This window comes from Electrona antarctica (genome assembly GCF_951216825.1).
Source record: "Electrona antarctica genome assembly, chromosome: 3".
Taxonomy (NCBI): Eukaryota; Metazoa; Chordata; class Actinopteri; order Myctophiformes; family Myctophidae; genus Electrona; species Electrona antarctica.
This window is the reverse complement of record NC_136808.1, coordinates 49,747,552-49,767,895: the sequence shown is the minus strand read 5'-3', so window position 1 is coordinate 49,767,895 and position 20,344 is coordinate 49,747,552. Positions and strand designations below refer to the sequence as shown.

Genomic DNA, 20,344 nt, shown 5'->3' with positions numbered 1-20,344 from the left:
ACTAGTCACTACCCAGGGCAAGGAAGGACATCTTTCTTAAGTAGACCGGTTTATTCCTCTCAGTGCAAGGAATAACATATGACATTTTACACAGGAGAGGCGATAGCTCTTCACTGTCCGGACAGACGCTCTCTCCCGAGTGTTTGTGGAGATGACTGATTCATCCTGTTGTGCCTTGATCAAGTCCATGATGCACAACAGGTGCGCAGCCACACCCAGCTCTGAGTCCAGTTCTAGTTTGACTCAGGCCAGGTGTGACTGCTTAACTCAGTCATCCTCCATCTCACATACAGTATATGAAGATGTGATTCTGGGGCATTAATTCATGTCTACAATATCACCATAATCCAATATAGCCAATGCAGCCACAAGCCATACTGAGCATAGACTCAAGCGGCTGCTTGGCAAAATATCTCTTTTCCAAGAAGTCATAAACAAAAAGGTAAAAAGTGAGTAGAGAGAAGTTTCAAAGAAGTGAACCCAATTGTATTTGAAAAGTGTAAATACTTCTCATATGCACCAGAGATGAGAGATCCAGCTCGCTGATTATCCATCTGTGGGGGGATGTTTGGACGCTCTGGGTCTGTTCTTGGCACACAGGAGACTCCAGCTCCAAACTTTTGCTTAAAACAGTGAATCTGTATCTCTGCTGACCTGTACGGGGCACCCAGCTTTGCATTCCTCTACAATGCCTTATCGTAAAAATAGTCTTGTGCTCTGAGACCTGTATGCATACATATAGGGTCCCACCATCCCAATGCTATATGGGTCTGTCAGCTGGCTCTATGGGCTGATAGTCCTGTTTAATAGTACACTCACTTCCCATGAAGAGACACATAATAGATAGTCTGCTCCTAACCTTATCATCCAGGGATGCTGACGGCAAACCAGCACAGTTATCCTCCCTTACAAAAACATGCATGCACATACATTACGTACACACTCTCCCTTCCACCGCAAATAGGTAGGCTATACACTCTCTTCCTCTGCACGTCGTACATTTACAGTCTTTCTGTTCCGCTGTACTCAGGCCCTTGCCCCTTTATCTCTCGGCCAACTTCCTGTGTGCCACGATTATGCTATACATTTTCCTTTTTATGCTAATTCTCCTTTTCAGGCAGTGTGTCAGCATAAACTCTGACTCGCCCTTCCTCACATACAGATCATCACCTTTCCCAGATGTGACGTAAAACAAGTAGATATCTTTGATGTTTGCATCTCCTTGACCTGTTTTTCTTTGCGGTTCTCTCTCCTGTTCAGAATATCCAACAGTCAGGTCGTCAACATCCAGACACTCGGTACCTCCTCCGTCCTGACCATCGCCAACGTCACCCAGGAGGATTATGGGAACTACACCTGCGTGGCCACTAACAGACTGGGCGTCCAGAATGGCAGTCTCTTCCTCTATAGTAAGTTACTCCCAAGGGGCCAGTGAGGCACTCCAACGTTGAAGCACTGGGCCCTAGTGGTAAGAGGAGGGACTACAGGCGGACCCGTGGATTCATGACCGGGAAACCCCGTGCAGCTGGGCTTTAACATTGAGCGCTCGGTTGCACTTTCGCATTGGACCACCAAAATGTGGTGGTCCAATGCGGAAGTAGACGTTTTGAGACGGTCCTTCCGGGTGCTTCAAAACACCACTGAGCAACTTCCACTGACATGAATAGCGGAGGGGGCGGAGCTTCGCGCCAGATCAGTCTCTATCCTTTTAATACTCTATGGTTACTCCACTAACAGACTGGGTGTCCAGAATGCCAGTCTCTTCCTCTATAGTAAGTTACTCCACTAACAGACTGGGTGTCCAGAATGCCAGTCTCTTCCTCTATAGTAAGTTACTCCACTAACAGACTGGGCATCCAGAATGCCAGTCTCTTCCTCTATAGTAAGTTACTCCACTAACAGACTGGGCGTCCAGAATGCCAGTCTCTTCCTCTATAGTAAGTTACTCCACTAACAGACTGGGCGTCCAGAATGCCAGTCTCTTCCTCTATAGTAAGTTACTCCACTAACAGACTGGGCGTCCAGAATGCCAGTCTCTTCCTCTATAGTAAGTTACTCCACTAACAGACTGGGTGTCCAGAATGCCAGTCTCTTCCTCTATAGTAAGTTACTCCACTAACAGACTGGGCGTCCAGAATGCCAGTCTCTTCCTCTATAGTAAGTTACTCCACTAACAGACTGGGCGTCCAGAATGCCAGTCTCTTCCTCTATAGTAAGTTACTCCACTAACAGACTGGGCGTCCAGAATGGCAGTCTCTTCCTCTATAGTAAGTTACTCCACTAACAGACTTAATTAAGACTAGAATTAATAAAAGAGACAAAGGTGTTCCATTCCAAAATCTGTAGTGTAAAAAGGTGTAAATCTGTCTCTGGGAAAAGAGTCAAGATATCTCTCTCTCTCTCTCTCTCTAGGACCAGGAACAGGTCGAGACATCAATGGCTCAGCTTGTGTGTCTCACTCACTGTGGCTCCTGTTCATCTGCATCGCCTGCCTTTCCCTCAAGTGTTAATACTGACCTCCTCCGCGGCCCTCCGTCCCTGATGCCCGCTCCCACCACCACCACCAACCGTACCTTCCCTGGACTAATGGAATTGCTGAAGATGCAGATGAAATACAGCTCACCCAAGCCCCCGCTGCCCCCCAGTGCAGCCCCCGCTGCCCCCCCAGCCACACACATTTGTTCTATTGTAAATCAAATTAGTCAACGGATAAAAGTTTGCTGCTTAGCAGAAATGGAAATTAAAAAATATATATTTAAAAGACACTTCAATATATTTTCATGAATGGCAATGACAAACAGATGACAGGTTCCATCCGTGGCATAGACAATGTATTAGAAGATTGTTGAATAGCTGTCTGGCTTGAGAGGTTAGATGAAACCCACGCTGGGCAAGACCTACGCTGTAGACGGTATCATTTTTGCGGGATTTGGGCGGAAGTACCGCTCAAGGAAATTACGTTGACGCTTTACAAATCTGTTTACATCTCCGTGAATGAAACACGTGTTGTGATGTTGTAATGAAGACATAGAGCGAGAGACCAAGAGAGACAGAGAGAAGAGAGGTGTGTGTGTGTGTGTGTGTGTGTGTGTGTGTGTGTGTGTGTGTGTGTGTGTGTGTGTGTGTGTGTGTGTGTGTGTGTGTGTGTGTGTGTGTGTGTGTGCGCGCGCGTGTGCGTGCGTGCGTGCGTGCGTGCGTGCGTGCGTGCGTGCGTGCGTGCGAGAGAGAGAGAGAGAGAAGCGTCAGCGCCCTCATGCCACATTTCCAGGGGATCTTCCCCAGGCTTTTTCTTTTTTTGAAAACAAAGCGCCTACGGTCTCCTACGGTCTCCTACAGTCTCCTGCGGTCTCCTGCGGTCTCCTACGGTCTCCTACGGTCTCTTGCGGTCTCCTACGGTCTCCTGCGGTCTCCTACGGTCTCTTGCGGTCTCCTACGGTCTCCTACGGTCTCCTGCGGTCTCCTACGGTCTCCTACGGTCTCCTACGGTCTCCTGCGGTCTCCGAGGCTAGATGAAACCTAACGTCCTTATACAGCACTTACATGTTGATAATATGGACTATTTACTACCATACATTTTAGTAGGAAAAAATAAAAAGACTGATGATAATAATGAAATGAAATGAAAGGACAAAGAACAAAAACGCTCATTTTTAAGGACTTGTTTTATTATTCTTAATGTGTACGTGTTACTCTGTTTGTGCTAAATCTTGTATTTTGGGGTTCAGGGTTTGAATGGTTTTGTTGTGCCTTGTCTAGTGACAGGAGGAACTCTAAAATGGACCGGACTGCTGGCATAGCGGTTTGGGCACCTAGGCATGTCGCAGGTTCAAGTCCCGATCCAGACAACCTTTGCTGTGCGTCACTCCCCATCTCTCTCCCCATTTCCTCTCACTCTGCTGTCCTAGAAAAAAAGGCATACAAGCCCCAAAACAAATCTTAAAAAACAAACTCTCATATAATCATCCTGTATCTTGAAGAGCTGAAGACATTATTAGGAACCACGATTCGCAACCTTTTGGGATCGAGGACCACTTGAAAATCTCAAAAGCATGTGTAGTCCAGCCATGGCTCCGCCCACCACACCATGTTAAAACACATTAACTATGTGTAGTCCAGCCATGGCTCCGCCCACCACACCATGTTAAAACACATTGACTATGTGTAGTCCAGCCATGGCTCCGCCCACCACACCATGTTAAAACACATGAACTATGTGTAGTCCAGCCATGGCTCCGCCCACCACACCATGTTAAAACACATTGACTATGTGTAGTCCAGCCATGGCTCCGCCCACCACACCATGTTAAAACACATTAACTATGTGTAGTCCAGCCATGGCTCCGCCCACCACACCATGTTAAAACACACTAACTATGTGTAGTCCAGCCATGGTTCCGCCCACCACACCATGTTAAAACACACTAACTATGTGTAGTCCAGCCATGCCTCCGCCCACCACACCATGTTAAAACACATTAACTATGTGTAGTCCAGCCATGGCTCCTCCCACCACACCATGTTAAAACACACTAACTATGTGTAGTCCAGTCATGGCTCCGCCCACCACACCATGTTAAAACACATTAACTATGTGTAGTCCAGCCATGGCTCCGCCCACCACACCATGTTAAAACACATTAACTATGTGTAGTCCAGCCATGGCTCCGCCCACCACACCATGTTAAAACACACTAACTATGTGTAGTCCAGCCATGGCTCCGCCCACCACACCATGTTAAAACACATTAACTATGTGTAGTCCAGCCATGGCTCCGCCCACCACACCATGATAAAACACATTGACTATGTGTAGTCCAGCCATGGCTCCGCCCACCACACCATGTTAAAACACACTAACTATGTGTAGTCCAGCCATGGCTCCGCCCACCACACCATGTTAAAACACATTGACTATGTGTAGTCCAGCCATGGCTCCTCCCACCACACCATGTTAAAACACACTAACTATGTGTAGTCCAGTCATGGCTCCGCCCACCACACCATGTTAAAACACATTAACTATGTGTAGTCCAGCCATGGCTCCGCCCACCACACCATGTTAAAACACATTAACTATGTGTAGTCCAGCCATGGCTCCGCCCACCACACCATGTTAAAACACACTAACTATGTGTAGTCCAGCCATGGCTCCGCCCACCACACCATGTTAAAACACATTAACTATGTGTAGTCCAGCCATGGCTCCGCCCACCACACCATGTTAAAACACATTGACTATGTGTAGTCCAGCCATGGTTCCGCCCACCACACCATGTTAAAACACACTAACTATGTGTAGTCCAGCCATGCCTCCGCCCACCACACCATGTTAAAACACATTAACTATGTGTAGTCCAGCCATGGCTCCGCCCACCACACCATGTTAAAACACATTCACTGCCATTAATTATTCCGCCACTGCCAGTGTTTTTCAGTGAAGACCCTTATTTTGAAGGCCCACATGACCCACGACGTGAACCAGATGTAAACCAATACTGTGTAAAGTGAAGCTGTAAAATACATTTTGTAACCCGCGATCATCGGTTTAGTTATGGCCTGTTGAATAAAGATTGTTTTGACCAAAAACGCAATCTGGGAAAAGAATAAATGCAGTTTGTAAATGTGTTGATGCGGATGTCAGGCAAACTCTTCACTTCCGGTTCATTAACCGGTTGTGTCTGTTGCTTAGCAACCTAGAACCATTCATATGCTGGCGAAGAGCACGATCTCTCATAAACCACTGAAAAGACCACGTGACGGAGATCTCTGTCATCGGCGGTGAATCATTTGATTATACGGGACTGGTCGTTTCGAGGAAGCAATCTAAATGGTTGAAATTGCCTGGTGCCAATTGCCTAAAGTGTAATCCTGGGAGCTACTCTTAGAACATGTTTATTTCAGTGATCAATCAATACATTGTGTTGTGGCTTGGATCAAAAATACACTTTTGTTTTGCATTAATTGTTTATAATGTTAATCTTATATCATTACAATCAATTACAATCTTGTGTTTAGCCAATTAGTTGTGGGCTTTACCATCACTGTCCACCGGTCGGCCCCGGACCACAGGTTGAGAATGGCTGTGTTAGGGAGTTTAACCAATACAATACCATCCATCCATCCTTCTTCAACCGCTTATCTGTAGTCGGGTCGCGGGGGCAACAGCTCCACCAGAGTGCTCCAGACTTCCCTCTCCAGAGCAACATTAGTGACTTCCTCCTGGGGGATTCCGAGACGCTCCAAGGCCAGTGAGTCGATGTGTTTCCTCCAACTGCGCCTTGGTCTGCCCCGGGGTCTCCTCCCAGTGGGACGTGCGTCGAGGACCTCCCTAGGGAGGCGCCCGAGAGGCATCCTAACCAGATGCCAATACAATACACAATACATTACTGAGCAAACAAGCAAAACATCTGCCAAATATCAATAGAACATTATGTATGAATCTAAAGCTAAGCAGTGTTGGGCAAGCTACTCAGGAACAGTAATAAGTTACTAATTCATTATTACTCCTTTAAAACTAACAAATAAATAAATAAATGTTTGACCACGTTTTTGTCATGACCTGCACAAACACGTTGCGTCTTGATTTTGCAGGTTAAAAAAATACAGATCTAAACTGCATGTGTTGATAGCTCGTAGATCTTTATATTTTGCTTGTGACAACCTCCTACTGTTACAAATATGCTATTTGTAACTTAGATGGTATACTTGGATCAATAATACTATGAAATACATTTTTTATTTTATTTATTTTAAATATATTTTTTATGTTTTGGCCTACTTACTGTCAAACACTGAAGTTAACACAGATAAAACAAAGGAAAGGTATTGCCATCAAATACATATCCACAATCATTGTTCTTGTTTTCTGCTGCTGCTGTAGGGCTGTGTTCCCCAACCTGTGGTCCCCCCCCCCCCCTTCCCACAAAGATCACAGGGGGCCTTACCTACAAAAATGTTGCACAAATGTACGAGCTCACAACACATCACAGTGAGACACGTTGATCTTCTGCATCTGTTATTTGTATTTCCACTATCAGTCGGATGTATATAAAAGGGCTCAAGTGGTTGGTTAACATGTTTGAAAAATAAGAGTGGTGTGTCTGTGCGTGTGTCTGAATGAATAAATGAATGAATGCATTTTTACTTTTGTGTCTTTGTCACGAAGACCCGGCCCCTTATTTTGTAATCCCTTACTTACGGGATTATTATCATAATCCCTTACGGTATCCTTTACGGGATTATAAAACACAAAAAAAAACCACATAATTAAATAACACATAAATAAAAAGTGCACAACTACACCCATCTGTTTAGTTGTTGCTATATTATAGCGCCTCGAGCCCTACCTGCAGATCCTGCCAATACCATATTCCAAATGTAAATGTGCATCCACATTAAGACCTATTTGTAATTTTCAACATACTGTAATTTTAAATAAAATCACTCCTCTTTATTCTGGCTTGTCTAAAATTAATGATGGGAGTCTTACTAAGTGTATGAAGCAGTGTATCCGGTAGGAGACATCATTCATGATGGGAGTCTTACTAAGTGTATGAAGCAGTGTATCCGGTAGGAGACATCATTCATGATGGGAGTCTTACTAAGTGTATGAAGCAGTGTATCCGGTAGGAGACATCATTCATGATGGGAGTCTTACTAAGTGTATGAAGCAGTGTATCCGGTAGGAGACATCATTCATGATGGGAGTCTTACTAAGTGTATGAAGCAGTGTATCCGGTAGGAGACATCATTCATGATGGGAGTCTTACTAAGTGTATGAAGCAGTGTATCCGGTAGGAGACATCATTCATGATGGGAGTCTTACTAAGTGTATGAAGCAGTGTATCCGGTAGGAGACTTCGTTCATGATGGGAGTCTTACTAAGTGTATGAAGCAGTGTATCCGGTAGGAGACATCATTCATGATGGGAGTCTTACTAAGTGTATGAAGCAGTGTATCCGGTAGGAGACATCATTCATGATGGGAGTCTTACTAAGTGTATGAAGCAGTGTATCCGGTAGGAGACATCATTCATGATGGGAGTCTTACTAAGTGTATGAAGCAGTGTATCCGGTAGGAGACATCATTCATGATGGGAGTCTTACTAAGTGTATGAAGCAGTGTATCCGGTAGGAGACATCATTCATGATGGGAGTCTTACTAAGTGTATGAAGCAGTGTATCCGGTAGGAGACGTCATTCATGATGGGAGTCTTACTAAGTGTATGAAGCAGTGTATCCGGTAGGAGACATCATTCATGATGGGAGTCTTACTAAGTGTATGAAGCAGTGTATCCGGTAGGAGACATCATTCATGATGGGAGTCTTACTAAGTGTATGAAGCAGTGTATCCGGTAGGAGACATCATTCATGATGGGAGTCTTACTAAGTGTATGAAGCAGTGTATCCGGTAGGAGACATCTCCGTGAATTCAAGGCTTCATGTGGTGGGTGATCGATAAAAATGCCACAGACGAAAAACTAAGTCTAAGTCCACACTATTTATCCATAATGTATAAATCATAGGGTCAGGACAACGAGGCCTTTTCGTGGAGGGGTCAGAATGAAATTTGGACTTAGACTGTTTTTCGTCTGTGGTACTCAGAAAATACGTTTATTTTTGTTGTTGTTTTTTACGTGAGAAGCTATGACTACTTATCGGTGTCAAGTCACACTCAAAAGGAGTGTCCATGAGCGTGTTGATACCTACAGTATGCAACTATGCATCATAGAGTAAATGGTCTTTGCACAAGTGACATTCTTGCACTGAATAACCTACTATAGTGAGAAGCAAAGGGTATGGGAGGGTTTAGCAACCAGAGAACTTAAGAGTTGGGCCCGCAGTTGATAACGTGCTTTCGAAAAATCCACATGGATGGCCGACAAGTTCACATTGGTTGGTAGTGTTATTTTTTAAGTTAATAGTTTATTAAGGATCCCCATTAGTCATTAGTGGAGACTATTCTTCTTGGGGTCCAGTGAAGTCGAGGCAAAAACATCACTATACAAATCGTAAAATGCAGTATGCATGATCAATGTTGGTGAACAAAAACACAATACACATAGGCCTACTCATTATTTGTATTATTTTTGTTCTGCTGTTTATATTGTTTTTAAAAATTGAGGCTATACCTACATCAGTAGGTATAACCGTGAAGTGCTACAGTACATAGCATCCACACTACTCCTAGCAGTGAAGTTCTACAGTACTAAAATCCACACACTCCTAGCAGTGAAGTGCTACAGTACATAGCATCCACACGACTCCTAGCAGTGAAGTGCTACAGTACATAGCATCCACACTACTCCTAGCAGTGAAGTGCTACAGTACATAGCATCCACACTACTCCTAGCAGTGAAGTGCTACAGTACATAGCATCCACACTACTCCTAGCAGTGAAGTGCTACAGTACATAGCATCCACACTACTCCTAGCAGTGAAGTGCTACAGTACATAGCATCCACACGACTCCTAGCAGTGAAGTGCTACAGTACATAGCATCCACACTACTCCTAGCAGTGAAGTGCTACAGTACATAGCATCCACACTACTCCTAGCAGTGAAGTGCTACAGTACATAGCATCCACACTACTCCTATCAGTGAAGTGCTACAGTACATAGCATCCACACTACTCCTAGTGCTAGTCTTGCTAGTCTATTGTTATGAAACCTTCATACAGAGAATAGTGTTTTCTTGACCATGGCAATATCACCCAAAGCACATTTAGACAATAGCTAAAGAGTACATATGACAATTTTAAACCTAAACACAGTTTGCCTCTTACACATACCTTGTGCAATTATTTATTGTGTAGGCTATATAGTCTAAAATTATCAAAATGTGTTTAAGGGAACTCAACTTTTCACCATCTTTCTTTACGATAGAAAGTCTCTGACTGGATTTAGTTTCATCTGGTAGAAAACGGCATCTATTTTTTGGTGATAAGCAATTAAATATATCCATATTCATGAATCATATTGTAATAAAATACACATGTTATCGTTGAATTTCTGGTTCTACGTCTTGGTGGCACCGCGACCCATGATGGACTTCTTAGTGTTTCTCTCAGGTTTCAAAAGCATTAAATAACACTTTGGTCCAAACAGTGGCACCAAAAGGCCAAAACTGGATGCTAAAATAGCAAAGACCTCGACTACATCTGCATATTTGCCTGGAGAGCTGATATATGCTGGGATGAATGCTATCCACACGGCACAGAAGATCAACATGCTGAAAGTGATGAACTTGGCCTCATTGAAGTTATCTGGAAGATTCCTTGCCATGAATGCTAGGACGAAGCTGAGGAGTGCTAGTAAACCAATATAACCCAGTAACACTGCAAAACCAACTGTTGATCCCACATCACACTCATAAACTATCTTATCACTGTGGTATTGAACGTTTTTATGAGGAGTTGGCGAGGCAGACACAAGCCAGGCTATGCAGATTGCTACCTGAACAGAAGTAAGAGCGAGAACTGTTCCTCTCTGCTGAATAGCACCGAAAAACTTCATAATGTCTGCACCCCCAGGCTTGGAGGCTTTGAATACAGCCAACACCACCATAGTCTTTACCAGGATACACGAGACACACAGCACAAAGCTGATCCCAAATGCTGCATGCCTCAGCTGACAAGTCCAGAGTCTGGGACGGCCAATGAACAGAAGTGAGCACAAGAAACATAGTTTGAGTGACATCAAAAGTTGGAAGCTGAGTTCTGAGTTGTTGGCGCGTACCATGGGCGTGTCTCGATGATAGATGAAGACTCCCAGGACAATGGCACACATAAGTGTGCCTAATAATGAGGTGGTTGTCAAGGAGATACCCAGGGCCTCATGGTAGGAGAGGAACTCCACGACCTTAGGGACACAGTGGTCACGCTGGAGATTGGACCAGAAGTCCTCTGGACAACTGGTGCACTCTGTAGAGTCTACGGGTTAAAGGGACAGACAAGTGCAGTATCACCCTAACGATAACCTACTGTTCATAGCTACATCATTTAAACCTACCAGTCTCATTGCTGATCTCTCCCTCAGAACAAGCAATGCAGTCAAAGCAGCAGACAGGTTCTCCTTTCCTTCTGGCCACACGGGTTCCAGGAGAACAGCTCTCACTGCACACGGACCGAGGAGGCTGCAGAGAACAGTAGCAATGATCATGTTTGGTCTAAAATAAATTACATGCACATCCACATTATTTTAGAAAGCCAAGTGACCTTTTTGGTTTCAAAGTTCCAGAAGATTCTGTCTTCATCAAGGATGAGTTCTTCACCTGCAGAGGCTGACGTCTTGAACACGCCTACATTGTGAACCTTTGTGCTTCCATCAGGGAGCCACACCCAGTTCATGACATCACAGATTGGTAAAGCATCGCTGTTCTTGTCAAATAATACTTGATCACCAAATGATGTGGTGAAGTTGATCTTTTCCAGGTAATACACTAGCTGAAAATGGCCATGAGGAAGGAAAAAATAAACTACAGTGTACAAGATACACAATAGGAACAGTGACATGGACTGTTTATGAACACAATTTATATTTTGTCCCAACCTTATGTCCCAGCACAGAATACATATTCCCCTCCCCACCCACACGTATGCACGCACGTATCATACATCACATACAGTTAGTATTAATAGGCAGTCTTTACAGAGTGAGGTCCTCTGTTACTTATGTTTGCACATAATAACCTTATTTATTGAATGACATTTGCACATCATTGACACTTTATATTTTCTGCACAGCACATTAGCACTTTAATTTATTGTGAAACTTTGACAGAAAAAGACTCGCTCACCGTATACAAAATATAAGTAAAACTCCTTAGACTGAGACTTAAGAAAATGTTTTTTTCTTTTATTTTATCATGCTCATAAAGTGCTCTGTGCTCAAAGTGCAATTAAAAAGCAAACGTTTCGGTCCTAAGACCTTCGTCAGTGCTATCGAAGGTCTTAGGACCGAAACTTTTGCTTTTTTTTAAACAGTTTTCTCAGTGCTTCAGCACTTTAATTGTGAGCAATATTAAGTGCAGTGTGTGTGTGTGATGTTGAAGTTATATTAATTGTGAGGTATTATTGCTGAGTCTGATTGAATGCTTATAACAATACCTGGTATGTGTGTCAGTAGATTGGGCTGGACCAAAGTCAGGATGTCAAAGTGTGATGTGCTTTTGCTATTGATATTTATGTTGTAGGCTAGTATAGCCAGGGATAAAAACTCATTGTTGTAGTTCTTAAGACTGTTGTATGATATATCTTGTATTGTATGTTATGTATGTTTTAGGCTTAGAGTTTGAATATACCACTTCCTTTCCTGTGAATTTTTGGTGTTTTGTTGAATGCACCTTTGGTTCAACTCTATACAATGCCTCTGTACTGCCTTCCAACCACTAAGACATTCCTACATTCCTACACATGCCATTTACATCTAGTAAACTGTTTATTAATATAACACATGCCATTTACATCTAGTAAAGTGTTTATTAATATAACACCTGCCATGGCTGTATTGTCTGCAAACTGCCGCAGCTGTGTCCAATGAAAGGCCCTGTTCCTGGCACACACTGCAACATGTCATGGAGGGCATGGGCCACAGCATACACAGCCTTGTACACGTTATACTCTGGCCTGAGGTTGGACACATCCAACAGGGTACTTTCTGCTGTTCCTAGGTCCTCGTGTCCAGTACACACCCTTCCACCAGCAATCACCCACTCTGGTGGAAGGGGTGCAAATTTACACTGGAATGTGTTCTCCCAAAACTGCTTCACCTGAAGAAACACATAGAGGAATTAAACATAAATATAATACCTTGTGAATTATTTGAAAACAGATTATCAGAATGAAATCACAGCTTAAATGCTAAATTGATCTCGCAGACATCCAAACGCATCAGCGGATGTGACCTTCACTCCAACCAAGACTTATGACGAACAGGATCATCAAAGATCATGGTTACCCCAGCGGTGTCTGCCGAAGAAAGGTGGCGCCACAGTAACGTGACAGACAGACAGACAGACAGACAGACAGACAGACAGACAGACAGACAGACAGACAGACAGACAGACAGACAATGCAACACTATCCATAAAGTGTTGAACCATTTGAGTCTGGGTTTGGTACGCACTATGAACCAAATGGTACGTTGTTTAGATGGTTTCTAATCAATTATGTCTCAGATGAAAAGAGAGGGAGGCTCCTCTGAGGCTCACAAGAGGAAATTCTAATCTTTGGCATTTCTACTTTGTTGCCATAAACTAAAAAGTATATCGAACCATGACCCCAAAATATCGTATGGAACCAAACCGTGACTTTTGCAAAGGAGCCAAACTATTTTCTCTTTACTCTTATATACCTGCACAAAAGATGTAATGATAAAGATGACCTTGTACATTGAAAGTGAACAAAATACTCACCATGATGTTTTCATGGCTGTTGTCAAGGTCATTGTCAGGATGTACTTTCAACAGAAAGTCCCTGAGGCCTGGTATCTCTCCACGACGGACTGCAATACCCAGGGTGCTCAGGTAGGGCATGAAGCCAGGAGTCTGGAGGTTGGACTGTTCTATGAAGCTCACATCAGCGATCCACTGCAGACCCGTCACCTTCTGCTCTACCACCTGTGTGTTGATTGTGATCAATAACAATAATACTTATACTACTACTAATAATTGCTTTAAAACAAAATGCTCTCAATTAAATATCAACCTATTATGTGGCTCCAATAGAACTCATTTCAGATTCCTTATTTGATTTATTTATTAGATCCCCATTAGCTTACTGTGAGTCACAGCAGCTATTCTTCCTGGGGTCTTAAACATGTCATCATTACAACATTTCTTCCATATTATTACATACAACATTCATCCAACACAACAATACAACACAAAACAACTCATGATCCGTCTACTACATTTGATAGCTAGCTCCACAGTACAATCAAATCTTCAACATTGATAATAAAGTAAATATGAGTTCCTAAATTTCAGTGGTGGAAAAAGTACTCAAATGTTTTACCTAAGTAAAAGTATCTACACTGTTAGAAGTCCGGAATTAAAAGTATTGCCATCGAAATGTACTTAAAGTATCACAAGTAAAAGTATTATGCAGAATCCCATTTCAAGTTTTAAAATGTCTAGAAATCGTCTAAAAATAGCAGATCTACAAGTTCACAATGCGTCGCAATGCAACAAATTGTGAGGTTGTAGAATGGCTATTTTCAAATGGCAGAAATATAGCACTGAAGTGGTTACTGTACGTTTTGTAATAGGCTACTAATAAACATCTACAAAGTAACTAAAGTTTTCAAATCAATGTAGTGGAGTAAAAGTAAGTACTAGTCCAAAGTAAGTTGGAAATACTCAAGCAAAGTACAAATACCTCAAAATTGTACTTAAGTAAATGTACTCATAGTTACTCTACGCCACTGCTAAATTAGCATAGATCAGAACCCCAACCTCGTCCAGGAGTTTAACCGTACGGATGCCATATTCAATGACAACGACCACGCGAGCTGTGGATGTCTTCATTACGGAGACAATCCTCTGCAGTTCCGCCGGGTCACTGTCCCAGGGCAGAACCTCCACGTACGCCAGGCAACCCCAACCGGACTGGGCCAGCTCAGACTGGAAGATCTGGGCTGCGTCGTGGCCATACGCATCATCACTGTACAGCAGTCCTGCCCAGGTCCAATCGAACTGTCTCAGAATCTGGAGCATAGCTCGCACCTGATTGCATAAAGAATGGAGGTATAAGTGCTTAAACTACATTATTCAAATGCTAGGCCTTTTTTCAACCGAACGTTCCCTGTGGTATATCAATGTCTGTCTGTCTACTTTTTAGTTTATGGCAACAAAGTAGAAATGCCAAAGATTAGAATTTCCTCTTGTGAGCCTCAGAGGAGCCTCCCTCTCTTTTCATCTGAGACATAATTGATTAGAAACCATCTAAACAACGTACCATTTGGTTCATAGTGCGTACCAAACCCAGACTCAAATGGTTCAAGACTTTATGGATAGTGCAGTCAACAGAGTAGATCTCCAGCAGTAGTACACACAATCAAAATGAGAGGTGATATGCAATATGCATTACACTCACTAGAGGGGGGTATTGGTCAAGTGTGTGGAACACTACTACTCAGAGGTTCACCTGGATGGTGTTACTTATGACTGTCCTGAAGAAGGAAGGGTGTTGATTCCGGTCACTCAGACAGGAGCACATGGCATAGTAGCTTATCTGAAAAAGACAAAAAAATAGCTGTTATTTTTTGGTCACATTTTCCCTGCAAACAAACCATGTGAGCGGAGCGGAGCAAGGACTGACAAGGCTCAAGCTCCTCCATCCATCAATCCATCCATCAATCAATCAATCAATCAATCAATCAATCAATCAATCAATCAATCAATCAATCAATCAATCAATCAATCAATCCACACCCTACTGACTGCACCCTTAAGCACATTGGATGAATGGCGTAACATGTGTGATTATTCTGGTGGAGGCTTTGCCTACAGTCAAAAAAGCCTATTTATTACCTTGTAATAATAAAACAAGGTTTTGCAGCCAGCGCCCTTGCTGAAAACATAACAACTGAATAGCCTGCATGTCAGTGATTGAAAGCAGGTCAAATCAGTCTCTCTCTCTCGCTCTCTCTCTCTCAGTTCAGTATGAAATTGTTTTTGATTGACTAGTGATTAAAACACATGAATAAACAATCTGATCCTGAGTGGTACAAATCTGTGCAGAACCAGGGACATGTGTTGTACGAGCATGTGCAAACATGTTGATGTTGCAATGTATTAGCTTACTAATACATAGATGCATTGTGCTCTGACCTTATGAAAACCTGCCTCATTTGCCTCTTCTGCTCACATGCTCTGCCTGCAAGTAAATATGTTCTACGTATTTCAAAATACTATATACATTGTAAATCATTGTATTTGATACGGCTTTCGGCTGTGTTTCGACTGCCCCCCTCCCCCTCATACAACAAAAATGTTGTGTCAAACCATGTGACTCCTATTGGAAATGCATTGCGAGCTTGCATCAGTAAACAAGTTTCATGCATCAGCTATACAACAATCTGTTGTGCAGATGTGAGTCAGCCTAAGGCCTGACTCACACCTTCACAACAGATTCACAACAGATTGCATTTCCAATGGGAGTCACATGGTGGTAGATGCATTGTGCTCTGACCTTATGAAAACCTGCCTCATATGCCTCTGCTGCTCACATGCTCTGCTTGCAAGTAAATATGTTCTACGTATTTCAAAATACTATATACATTGTAAATCATTGTATTTGATAAACAACCAAATCACATCACCACCAATTGCTTTGGTAAAAATCGCACCCGTGTGAAGTGAGGGGCGCTCTTATCATCGACATCATCATGACGTAAAAAAGACACTATGCCTATTTGCTCAGACACTGAGCAACGTAAAATTCATCCATTCATTATCAATGGGAATTTAATGTTTGTTTAAGACTAAGTTTGTGGACGGTAACCAGGTGGGCAAAGTGAGTGACACATAAACCCTCTTCTATCTTGAATCCTTTTGCCAGCATTCTTGTGAGAGCAACAAAGGGTTGTGTAGTTGTCTGTTGGTTTGTATCATTCTGTAAAATGGTGGTATTAGGGCTTGTTTGTTTGTGTGTGCCTCGACGGAGTGGGCAGTAGAGTTTCTGCTATCTGCGCGCTGGTTGTGGTGGGCCGGTCTGGGCCAAATTCGTGCGAAAATGACCATGACGAATTTTCGTCCCAGTCCAGCCCTGTGCACCTGGCTCGCTGATAACAAACTATCTTTACACCTGGGAAAAACTGAATCCATTCTCTTTGGCTCTAATAGTAATCTCAGCAAGGCAAATGGCTTCTTGGTTAGAGTGGGTGACAATGTTATCACACGTAAAGATGAAATTACCTATAGGTTCCATCCTGGAGGCTAATCTTTCCGGTGATAAAATGGCCACCAACGTAATCAAAAAGGTCAACCAAAGAACAAGATTCCTCTACAGGATCACCTCACTGGTCAACAAAAACACCTTGAAGACCTTAACAGGAGCCCTTGTACAAGGTTTCTTTGACTATGCATGCACCTCCTGGTACCACAGCACCTCAAAGGCCCTTAAAACTAGGCTCCAGACTTCCCAAAACAAACTGGTCAGGCTCCTACTTGACCTCGCCCCCCGAACCCACCTCACCCCTGCCCACTTCGACAGGCTGGAATGGCTTAGGGTCGACGACAGAGTACAGCATCTTGCAATGGGTCTGGTCCTGCACAAGATTCGATACACCACCAAGATACCCATGTACCTGTCTAGATACTTCCTTAATGTTAACGAAGTCCACACCCACAACACCAGAGGGAGTGCAACGAACCATGTACAACCCAGATTCGGCACAAACAAGGGACTAAATTATTTTCGCTCCTATGCCACCAAAATGTGGAACGCCCTACCAACAGTCATTAAGACATGCGAATCCCTTGACTCCTTCAAAACCGCTCTCAAAGGGCACCTACGGATGGCTGCAATTCAAAACTGGCCCCTGTAAAATCGGAATCCCTCAAACACGGACGCAAGGACAACACAAGAGACGGTCGCGGCCACACAGTCAACTCAAGGTATGGCCACTGAGCCGACTTGGAGACCCAACGCAAGGACAACACAAGAGACGGTCACGGCCACACAGCCAACTCAAGGTACGGCCACGGAGCCGACTTGGGGACCCAACGCAAGGACAACACAAGAGACGGTCACGGCCACACAGCCAACTCAAGGTACGGCCACGGAGCCGACTTGGGGACCCAACGCAGCTCCTCCAAAGAAAACAAACAAATGAACGGAGCTGAACGTGAATCCCCCCCACCGCCCACCCCTTATTTTCCCTCACTGTATATGTTTCTTTTCCCTTTTTACCTCCATTATGATGAATTCCTGTTCTGTTCTTTGTCTATATAGAAGTGTCTATTTGTACGTCTCTAAATGTTTTTGATGAATTGAACATGGTGGACCCTATTGGAAACAAGTGTAATGCTTAATTGGGTCGTCCACTCACAGTTAACAGCCTTTGTATTGAGTTTGTGCTTGAAATGTACTGTAATTCTGCAAACTGTTAATAAATATTTCAATCAATCAATCAATCAGGTAGGTGTAGGAGGTGCTAGAGTTCACTCAAAAAGGGGGTTCACTTCAAACTCACCTGGGGCACTCTGTACAAACCTAATACACTGGATATGGCGATGTTATGAGCTGAGGAACCGTCACCCACAACTCCGAGCACTGGAGGAGAGCCAACGCAGCTCTCATCCACATGAATCTGCTCCTCTCTCCCGCTGACCAATGACAGCGCTGCACGGAATCCAACTCCCAGCACGGCACAGGTATCATAGAAACTATACCCCAGTGTGACATGGGGCAGCAGGCTGGGCTTTCTGTTGATCTCTGTGACGGCAAAAGCCATGGTCTGGGCCATCCTGAATGCGTCAATGTTGAAACTAACACACAAAATGCCACTGTAACATTCCATATTTAGTTGTCTCAAGACACTTCATTTACATGTAGAGCAGAGACCCAACAGAGCTCCCACCCTGAGCAAGCAATTTTGCGACAGTAACAAAAAAAAAACCCTTAACTGGAAGAAACATCAAGCAGACCCAGACTCTAGGGTGGGCAGCCGTCTGCCTCGACCGTGTCGGGGGAGAGGAAGAGAACGAGAAGGAGAGACAGAGAGGGAGATACAGGCATACAAGCAGTAGCAATAATAATAATAATAATAATAATAATAAGTTGTTGTGCTCTGTGAAGAGGCCTGGTCCGCAGTCACACTCTTGATAGAAAACATGCTTGTTTGTAGAACACATGCAACATCAACACATCCTATGGTACCTCTAGTACATCAAAACAAGCGCCCTTGCTTGCTTGTATCTGTGGTGCTCACCCATAGCAAATGGGGTCCTGTTGCTCGGAGGTGAAAAACAGGTCAGGGAAGACAGAGGAGAGGTGGATCTCAAACAGGCCACCTAGAACCAAGTCCCCAGGCTTGTACATTCTGTTGAGTTTAAACGGTGCCTGTAACTCACAAAAAGAGGATGATGAAGAAGAGAAAGGAGAGAAGGAAGAGAACAATATCAAGTATGAAAACAGGTGCATGTCTAGAGAAGCCCTCATGACTGTCCTCCTCTGTCTAACACCCTTCTCTAAATCCACTGTCCAGTTGTTACGTTTTATACACAGTGCAGTGTCAACCCCTGTGCCACCTCATGGCATTACGTAATCTGTCATCTGAGACACAAGTTGAGGCAGGGCTTAACATACATTAGCAACACTTTAATAATTACCAGTATATTTTTATATACCGGTATGTGTCAATTAGAAAATCTCACCAGGGCATCTAAAAGAAAGAAAGAAATTACCTCATGTCATCACAAATAGTTTGTTGCTAGTATGTTTGTTTTTCCTTCATCATTTATTTTTGCCCTGCACAAGCACCTGCTGTGGTAATTGTTCTGCAGAGAGTCTCTGCAGAACAATTACCACAGCAGGTGCTCTCGTCTCTGCCAGAGACGAGAGCTCCCGGTGGTGCGTCCAGCCGCAGAACAGCTGTCCATGTATGGTCCTAGTCCCTGACAGGATGTCCATGTATGGTCCTAGTCCTCACAGGATGTCCATGTATGGTCCTAGTCCCTGACAGGATGTCCATGTATGGTCCTAGATTTTTGGATCTGCCAGCCGAGCCCGTAGGATTACATGCAAAGCGGTCATCGCCCGGCTTCCCTACCCCGAACGAGGACCATTTGTCTTAGCATAAACCCCCAAAGTCCAGTATACCCAGTCCCACACTAGTAGGTCTGCCATCTTGCTGGCCAGTTTGGTAGGGAGTATGATGTTACAGGCCCAACTGTTATCAGCAAATGGCAGCCTGACATATTTCCCCTCTTTGTTGTTGTCAAGGTCTCAAACACTTCATAACCAGATCAGGTCAGTGCAAGTGTTGATGTTGTATTGATGTTGTGTTTGGTCATGTTGTTTTGGGATTGAGTAGTTGTGCTGATGTTATTTCCATTGTATGTAGTTGTGTTGATGTTGTACAGTGTATTTGTGGTGGTGTTAGTGAGTACCATGCTGTCACCCTTCGGCTTCACTCACACTGTCACAACAGAATGTTGTATAGCTGATGCATGAGACTTGTTGACTGTTGCAAGCTCGCAATTCATTTCCAATGGGAGTCACGTGGTTTGAAGAGACGTGTTGTATGAGGGGGAGGGGGGCAGTCGAAACACATACAACATACATACATCAGCTTGTAGGCAAAAATGTTGTATCAAACCATGTGACTTCCATTGGAAA

At 43.7% G+C, this 20,344-nt stretch overlaps 3 protein-coding genes across 3 annotated transcripts in view; 2 read left to right on the top strand and 1 right to left on the bottom strand.

Annotated features, from left to right (window-relative positions):
- Positions 1-4,219, top strand: part of LOC306920347 (limbic system-associated membrane protein-like) — a 197,945-nt gene extending 193,726 nt beyond the window's left edge. The window contains exons 7-8 of the mRNA XM_079497067.1: positions 1,261-1,409; positions 2,413-4,219. Of these exons, the coding sequence (XP_079353193.1) occupies positions 1,261-1,409; positions 2,413-2,510 (247 nt within the window). The 3' untranslated portion in view covers positions 2,511-4,219. The remainder of the gene's footprint in view (positions 1-1,260; positions 1,410-2,412) is intronic.
- Positions 1-20,344, top strand: part of LOC306920344 (actin, alpha skeletal muscle A) — a 210,110-nt gene that overhangs the window by 85,777 nt on the left and 103,989 nt on the right. The gene's annotated exons all lie outside the window — the stretch shown is intronic.
- Positions 10,017-19,636, bottom strand: LOC306919842 (extracellular calcium-sensing receptor-like; the record flags this gene model as incomplete). Its single annotated transcript, XM_079496392.1, has 9 exons — positions 10,017-10,930; positions 11,010-11,133; positions 11,216-11,443; positions 12,592-12,768; positions 13,414-13,617; positions 14,455-14,724; positions 18,198-18,471; positions 18,936-19,066; positions 19,532-19,636. 9 exons carry the CDS (start codon positions 19,634-19,636, stop codon positions 10,017-10,019), a joined length of 2,427 nt encoding a protein of 808 aa, XP_079352518.1.